At 48.5% G+C, this 8437-nt stretch overlaps 1 protein-coding gene across 3 annotated transcripts; it reads right to left on the minus strand.

Moving 5' to 3' along the window:
* Positions 1-259: 259 nt before the first annotated feature.
* Positions 260-8318, minus strand: LOC136665572 (H-2 class II histocompatibility antigen, A-K alpha chain-like). Of its 3 annotated transcripts, none has more exons than XM_066643214.1 (4): positions 8195-8318; positions 6924-7169; positions 886-1167; positions 260-395 (listed from the first exon to the last, which is right to left on the minus strand). In XM_066643214.1, exons 1-4 carry the CDS (start codon positions 8247-8249, stop codon positions 262-264), a joined length of 717 nt encoding a protein of 238 aa, XP_066499311.1. In that variant the 5' UTR covers positions 8250-8318; the 3' UTR covers positions 260-261. The 3 variants fall into 3 exon arrangements, with proteins under 3 accessions (XP_066499311.1, XP_066499312.1, XP_066499309.1); XM_066643215.1 differs by lacking the exon at positions 8195-8318 and adding an exon at positions 7606-7845 and having other exon boundaries at positions 7011-7169; XM_066643212.1 differs by lacking the exon at positions 8195-8318 and adding an exon at positions 7606-7842.
* Positions 8319-8437: the final 119 nt, after the last annotated feature.

The following is an 8437-nucleotide window of genomic DNA, read 5'->3' on the forward strand; positions in this document are numbered from 1 at the left end:
ATAAAGGTCAAACACACAACCATTGACATGAGAAAGAAGAACAAAGTTCGAGTTCTGAAATTACATTAAATGGCCACAAAGTGGCGCTAAAATAGATTCTATAATAGATTCTTAATTAAGATCTAATTATTCCCCACATGAGGAGCCTGAGGAGATACAGAGAAATTAAACAGAAATAAACATTGACTCTAAGAAAACCCTTCAGTGACCCCCACTTTCTGAGACACACCCAGAAAATGTTGTTCATAGAATAACATTAAATTAAGAGTTCAGTGTCTGGTTTGCTTTGACAATGAGGACGACTGCAGCAATTGCTCCAAAAATGCCAAGACACACCCCTACCACACACAGCACTGTGGCAAACAAACTCAGCTCCTCCACCTCCGTGTCTACTTCTGCACACACACACACACACACACACACACACACACACACACAAAGACAGATGAGAAATAAAGATGTAAATAGATCATCAAGGAGGTTGCCCTTAGTTTTTGATTAGTTTATTTCCACTGCAGGGTTCCTACTCTCCTCCACCAAGTGAATCAGGTTCTGGTTCTGGAAGCGGGTTCTTGTTTAGTGGCTGTTCTCTCGTGGTTCAGAGCGAGTCGAGTAGGGACTAAACCGTGGCGTGTAAACCTTGAAGAGCGCTCTACAAAGCGAGTAGAGCTGTGTGGAGCAGGTACCCTGCAGTGGAAAAGTTGGGAGTTCTAATATCTCCAGGATGATGAAGGGTGTGGGACGTGTAAAACATTGGTGGTTATTACTGATATCTCTGTACTCTAAAGGTAACAGTGTATTAGATTAGAGTTTAATGTGGGGGGTTAATCCTGGATTATTTTGATTCTGTTCATCCCTGTGACCCCGCCTCCCCACGGTACTCACCCCATATCCGAGTCTGTGAGCCCTCCAGGGCGCGGTGCTTCACGGTGCAGCTGTAGATGTCTCCCGGTTCCGGAGTGAAGCCGAGAGTGGAGAACACGCTCAGCGTCCCGTCTGAGTTCTGATAGTAGGGGCCCAGGCTCACGCCCTCCGTCACGTTCAGATTGTTCTTCGTCCAGAAAACAGTGACCGGCGGCGGGAAGAAGGAACTCGCCCGACACACCAGAGAGTTACTGACCCTCAGCTTCACCTCCGTCTTCCAGTAGAGGGACACCAACGGAGCTTCTGCCTCACAGACAGAGACCGTCATTACACACAATCAGACTTTAAACAATCAACACATTATTATAATAAACTCATCAGACTCTGGACTGTCCTCAGAACGTCTCATTGTAAACACATCGGTTTGTGAGTGACTGGGTGAGTGTGCGAGTGACTGTGTGAGTATGTGAGTGACTGGGTGAGTTTGTGTGAGTGACTGGCTGTGTGTGTGTGAGCGACAATGTGAGTGTGTGAGTGACTGGCTATGTGTGAGTGCCTCAGTGAGTGTGTGTGAGTGACAGGGTGAGTGTGTGAGTGACTGGATCAGTGTGAGTGACTGGGTGATTGTGTGTGAGTGACTAGGTGATTGTGTGTGTGTGTGACTGGGTGTATGTGTGTGTGTGTGTTAGTGACTGTATGAGTGTGTGTGAGTGAAGGGGTGAGTGCGTGAGTGACTGGGTGAGTATGTGTGAGTGACTGGGTGGGTGAGTGTGTAAGTGACTGGGTGAGTGTGTAAGTGACTGGGTGAGTTTCTGTGAGTGACTGGCTGTATGTGTGCGAGTGACTGGGTGAGTTTGTGTGAGTGACTGAGTGAGTGTGTTTGTGACTGGGTGAGTGTGTAAGTGACTGGGTGAGTTTCTGTGAGTGACTGGCTGTATGTGTGCGAGTGACTGGGTGAGTTTGTGTGAGTGACTGAGTGAGTGTGTTTGTGACTGGGTGAGTGTGTAAGTGAATAAGTGAGTGTGTAAGTGACTGGGTGAGTTTCTGTGAGTGACTGGCTGTATGTGTGCGAGTGACTGGGTGAGTTTGTGTGAGTGACTGAGTGAGTGTGTTTGTGACTGGGTGAGTGTGTAAGTGACTGGGTGAGTTTCTGTGAGTGACTGGCTGTATGTGTGCGAGTGACTGGGTGAGTTTGTGTGAGTGACTGAGTGAGTGTGTTTGTGACTGGGTGAGTGTGTAAGTGAATAAGTGAGTGTGTGAGTGACTGGGTGAGTGTGTGGGTGACTGGATGAATGTGAGTGACTGGGTGAGTGTGTGAGTGCCTGGGTGAGTGACAGGATGAGTGTGTGAGTGACTGGGTGAGTGTGTGAGTGACTGGGTCAGTGTTTGAGTGACTGGGTGTGTGTGTATGTGTGTGTGGGTGAGTAACTGGGTGAGTGTGTGAGTGACTGGGTGAATTTGTGTGAGTGACTGGCTGTGTGTGTAAGAGTGATTGGGTGAGTGTGTTAGTGACAGTATGAGTGTGTGTAAGTGACTGGGTGAGTGTGTGAGTGACTGGGTGAGTGTGTGTGAGTGACTGGGTGAATGTGTGTGTGTGAGTGTATGAGTAACTGACTGTGTGTGTGAGTGACTGGGTGAGTGTGTGAGTGATTGGGTGAGTAACTGGCTCTGTGTGTGAGTGACTGGGTGAGTGTGTGAGTGATTGGGTGAGTGTGTGAGTGACTGGGTGAATGTGTAATTGACTGGGTGAGATTGTGTGAGTGACTGGCTGTGTGTGTGAGTGACTGGGTGAGTGTGTCAGTGAGAGGGTGAGTTTGTGAGTGACTGAGTGAGTGTGTAATTGACTGGGTGAGTGTGTGAGGGAGTGAATGGGTGAGTGTGTGAGTGAGTGAATGGGTGAGTGTGTGAGCGACTGAGTGAGTGTGTGAGTGACTGGGTGAGTGTGTGTGAGTGACTGGGTGAGTGTGTGAGTGCCTGGGTAAGTGTGTGTAAGTGACTGGGTAAGTGAGTGAGTGACTGTGTGAGTGTGTGAGTGACTGGGTGAGTGAAAGAGTGAGTGAGTGAGTTACTGGGTGAGTGTCTGTGAGTGCCTGGGTGAGTGTGTGAGTGACTGAGTGTGTGATTGACTGGGTGAGTATGTGTGTGTGTGTTACTGACTGGGTGAGTGTGTGAGTGACTGGGTGATTATGTGAGCAACTGTGTGAGTGTGTGAGTGACTGGGTGAGTGTGTGAGTGACTGGGTCAGTGTTTGAGTGACTGGGTGTGTGAGTGTGTGAGTGACTGGGTGAGATTGTGTGAGTGACTGGCTGTGTGTGTGAGTGATTGGGTGAGTGTGTGAGTGACAAGGTGAGTATTTGAGTCACTGGGTGAGTGTGTGTGAGTGAATGGGTGAGTGTATGAGTAACTGGCAGTGTGTGTGAGTGGCTGGGTGAGTGTGTGTGACTTTCTGGGTGAGTGTGTGAGTGACTTGGTGAGTGTGTGAGTGAATGGGGGAGTGTTTGAGTGACTTGTTGAGTGTGTGAGTGAATGTGAGTGTGTGTGTGTGTGTGAGTGACTGGGTGAGTGTGTGTGAGTGACTGGGTGAGTGTGTGTGAGTGATTGGTTGAGTGTGTGTGTGACTGTGTGAGCAACTGGCTGTGTGTGTGAGTGACTGGGTGAGTGTGTGAGTGATAGGGTGAATGTGTGAGTGACTGAGTGAGTGTGTGTGAGTGACTGGGTGAGAGTGTGAGTAAGTCAGTGAGTGGGTGTGTGAGTGACTGGGTGAGTGAGTGAGTGAGAGTGTGATTCACTGGGTGAGAGTGTGAGTGACTGGGTGAGTATGTGTGTGTGAGTTACTGACTGGGTGAGTGAGTGAGTGACTGGGTGAGTGACTGGGTGAGTGTGTGAATGACTGGGTGAGTGTGTGTGAGTGACTGGGTTAGTGAGTGAGTGACTGGGTGAGTGTATGTGAGTGACTGGGCGAGTGTATGAGCGACTGGGTGAGTGAGTGAATGACTGGGTGAGTGTGTGAGCAACTGGGTGAGTGTGTGAGTGACTGGGTAAGTTTGTGTGAGTGACTGAGTGAGTGTGTTGTTGACTGGGTGAGTGTGTAAGTGAATAAGTGAGTGTGTGAGTGACTGGGTGAGTGTGTGGGTGACTGGCTGTATGTGTGCGAGTGACTGGGTGAGTTTGTGTGAGTGACTGAGTGAGTGTGTTTGTGACTGGGTGAGTGTGTAAGTGAATAAGTGAGTGTGTGAGTGACTGGGTGAGTGTGTGAGTGACTGGATGAATGTGAGTGACTGGGTGAGTGTGTGAGTGCCTGGGTGAGTGACAGGATGAGTGTGTGAGTGACTGGGTGAGTGTGTGAGTGACTGGGTCAGTGTTTGAGTGACTGGGTGTGTGTGTATTTGTGTGTGGGTGAGTAACTGGGTGAGTGTGTGAGTGACTGGGTGAATTTGTGTGAGTGACTGGCTGTGTGTGTGAGAGTGATTGGGTGAGTGTGTTAGTGACAGTATGAGTGTGTGAGTGACTGGGTAAGTTTGTGTAAGTGACTGGGTGAGTGAGTGAGTGAGTGAGTGAGTGACTGTGTGAGTGACTGGGTGAGTGGGTGATTGACTGGGTGAGTGTGTGAGTATGTGTGTGTGTTACTGACTGGGTGAGTGAGTGAGTGACTGGGTTAGTGTGTGAGTGACTGAGTGTGTGAGTGACTGGGTGAGTGTGTGAGTGACTGGGTGAGATTGTGTGAATGACTGGCTGTGTGTGTGTGAGTGACTGAGTGAGTGTGTGAGTGACAAGGTGAGTGTTTGAGTGACTGGGTGAGTGTGTGTGAGTGACTGGGTGAGTGTGTGTGAGTGACTGGGTGAGTTTGTGTTAGTGACTGGGTGAGTTTGTGTTAGTGACTGGGTGAGTGTGTGTGAGTGAATGGGTGAGTGTGTGAGTGACAAGGTGAGTGTTTGAGTGACTGGATGAGTGTGTGTGAGTGACTGGGTGAGTGTGTGTGAGTGACTGGGTGAGTGTGAGTGACTGGGTGAGTTTGTGTTAGTGACAGTATGAGTGTGTGTGAGTGACTGGTTGAGTGTGTGAGTGACTGGGTGAGTGTGTGAGTGAATGGGTGAGTGTGTGAGTGACAAGGTGAGTGTTTGAGTGACTGGGTGAGTGTGTGTGAGTGACTGGGTGAGTGTGAGTGACTGGGTGAGTTTGTGTTAGTGACAGTATGAGTGTGTGTGAGTGACTGGGTGAGTGTGTGTGAGTGAATGGGTGAGTGTGTGTGTGTGAGTGTATGAGTAACTGGCTGTGTGTGTGAGTGACTGGGTGAGTGTGGGACTGACTGGGTGAGTCTGTGAGTGATTGGGTGAGTTTGTGAGTGACTTTGTGAGTGTGTGAGTGACTGGGTGAGAGTTTGAGTGACTGGGTGAGTGTGTTAGTGACTGGGTGAATGTATGTGAGTTACTGGGTGAGTTTGTGAGTGACTGAGTGAGTGTGTGAGTGAATGGGTGAGTGTTTGAGTGACTGGGTGAGTGTGTGAGTGACTGGGTGAGTGTGTGAGCGACTGGGTGAGTGTGTGAGTGACTTGTTAAGTGTGTGAGTGACTGTTTGAGTGACTGGGTGAGTGTGTGTGAGTGACTGGTTGAGTGTGTTTGTGACTGTGTGAGTAACTGGCTGTGTGTGTGAATGACTGGGTGAGTGTGTGGGTGATTGGGTGAGTGTGTGTGCGACTGGGTGAGTGACTTCTTGAATGTGTGAGTGACTGTGTGAGTGTGTGAGTGACTGGGTGAGTGTGTGAGTGACTGGGTGAGTGACTGGGTGAGTGTGTGAATGACTGGGTGAGTGTTGAGTGTGTGAGTGACTGGGTGAGTATGTGTGTGTGAGTTACTTACTGGGTGAGTGTGTGATTCACTGGGTGAGTGTGTGATTGACTGGGTGAGTGTGTGACTGGCTGGGTGAATATGTGTGTGTGAGTTACTGACTGGGTGAGTGTGTGAGTGACTGGGTGAGTGAGTGAGTGTCTGGGTGAGTGTATGTGAGTGACTGGGTTAGTGAGTGAGTGACTGGGTGAGTGTATGAGCGACTGGGTGAGTGAGTGAATGACTGGGTGAGTGCCTGGGTGAGTGTGTGATTGACTGGGTGAGTGTGTGATCGACTGGGTGAGTGTGGGAGCGACTGGGTGAGTGTGTGAGTGACTGGGTGAGTGTGGGAGCGACTGGGTGAGTGTGTGAGTGACTGGCTGAGTGTGTGTGAGTGACTGGGTGAGTGAGTGAGTGATTGGGTGAGTGTGTGAGTGACTGGGTGAGTGTGCGAGTTACTGGGTGAGTGTGTTAGCGACTGGGTGAGTGTGTGAGTGACCTGTTGAGTGTGTGTAAGTGAGTCTGTGAGTGACTGGGTGAGTGTGTGAGTGACTGGGTGAGTGACTGGGTGAGTGTTTGAGTGAGTGTGTGAGTGACTGGGTGAGTGTGTGAGTGACTGGGTGAGTGTTTGAGTGAGTGTGTGAGTGACTGGGTGAGTGATTGGGTGAGTGTGTGAGTGACTGGCTGAGTGTGTGTGAGTGACTGGGTGAGTGTGTGAGTGACTGGGTGAGTGTTTGAGTGAGTGAGTGAGTGATTGGGTGAGTGATTGGGTGAGTGTGTGAGTGACTGGGTGAGTGTGTGAGTGACTGGGTGAGTGTTTGAGTGAGTGTGTGAGTGATTGGGTGAGTGAGTGAGTGATTGGGTGAGTGTGTGAGTGACTGGGTGAGTGTGTGAGTGACTGGGTGAGTGTTTGAGTGAGTGTGTGAGTGACTGGGTGAGTGTGTGAGTGACTGGGTGAGTGTTTGAGTGAGTGTGTGAGTGACTGGGTGAGTGTGTGAAACCTTTCTGCATTCCTTGCTCAGATGTACATATTTCAAAATAAAGAGTCCCCTGGGCAAGACTGCCACCACATAGTATCTTAGAGCTGTAAGATAATGCCTGTAGTTTATTCACTGCCTGAACATATAGCTCTAGATTTGAGTATGTAATTGTAGACGGAAAATCGAAAAAAGGCCTGGATTTAAAAGAGGTTAAAGTAGTGCGCTGCTCTGGAGGCCAGTGTCTGACAGATCTTACTGATTTCCTCCGGAAGGTTCTCGCTGCCCTGGTTTACAATGTCTAGCAGTTGTTTACACGTGTTCTGTCCTCTTTTAGCTTCCTCACTGAAATCTGGAACGATGACAGGATCCGCAAACTCTGGCAGCGTGGGGACCGTCCTATTCTCCTTGTAGTCGTAATACCCCAGCTTCTCTCCGTCAAACACCACTGAGAAATCATAGCTGCTCTCGTCACACCCCTGAATCAGACCCAATCGGTGAAATCCTGAGGACCAGAACAATAATGCACATTACTCTGGAGGCCACCAACACACACACTGAGAAACAAGACCCCCCCCAGTCAGAAAACACGGGATAAATCCAGCTCAGATTCTGCTCCTCTTCTGACGTCAGGTTTTATTTTCAATAATATTTCACCGCACTTCACTCTTAGGTGTTTCTCTCTTTAATTTCATGTCTTTTTTAATTCTATTTAAATATTTGTAATAACACTGTAATTAAGAGTGTGAAGGCCTCATTCTCAGGAATGTTCCTGTGTTTATTTTTGAGTCATGTTTAATGACGTCTGGTTTATTTCATCTCTCTCTCGTCTGTATCTCCTCTTTTGTAAAACACTGTAAACGACTGCAGTGAAGGAGGGTGCTGTAGAAACACACGCGTCTCGTCTTGGAGAAAGCAGACTGAAAAAAGTCGGTACTCACCCGTCAGCTGAGACCCAACAGCACCGACTGTTAATATGTGGACGATTAAAGTTAGCATTTCATCCATCTGTCATTCACAAACAAACTGACACTGAATCAAAACCCGGACGGACTTTTGTAATGTTTCTGTAGTTTCCTCTGCTCTCTGTCACGCATTCACGCTGATGCCATTGTGTGTGTGTGTGTGTGTGTGTGAGAGAGAGAGAGAGAGAGACAGAGAGAGAATTTTGTGGGCAAATACTTCTTCCTCCTCCTGGTATTGAGATTTTCTATTAAATAAATGTCTATTAAATAAATGAGTTTAGTTTCACTTTCAGATCCAAAGGCCTTTCTTCTATTGTCTTTGTGAAAAAGGAAATTCCACCAGTTTCCCACAGTGTCTCCAAAATATTCCACTCAAAACAATACAGAGAGAATCAGAGCAGTGGACAGTAGACGATGGGGGACAGGGGACAGTGGGGGACACAGGGCTGATAATGAGAAAGTTGTAATGAAATCTGTCACTCTCTCTCTCTCTCTCTCTCTCTCTCTCTCACACACACACACACACACACACACCCACACCCACACACAGTAAAGTGTTTCTTACCTGCTGCTGGTAGAACCGAGAAGAACACACTCAGCTGAAGAACCTTAAACATCATTAAACCTTCAGCTCTGCGCCTGTGTGTGTGTGTGTGTGTGTGTGTGTGTGTGTGTGCTGGGGAAGGGGAAGAGAGAATGAAAGCAGGTTTTTTAAACTCTCTGGAAATTTCCCTCTTCTTTTTATAAACAGATAAAGAAGTGGAGCGTGAAGAGACGCACAGCCTTAATACCTCTTTACATACAATCA

The sequence above is a fragment of the Hoplias malabaricus genome, chromosome 14 (assembly GCF_029633855.1).
Source record: "Hoplias malabaricus isolate fHopMal1 chromosome 14, fHopMal1.hap1, whole genome shotgun sequence".
Classification (NCBI taxonomy): domain Eukaryota; kingdom Metazoa; phylum Chordata; class Actinopteri; order Characiformes; family Erythrinidae; genus Hoplias; species Hoplias malabaricus.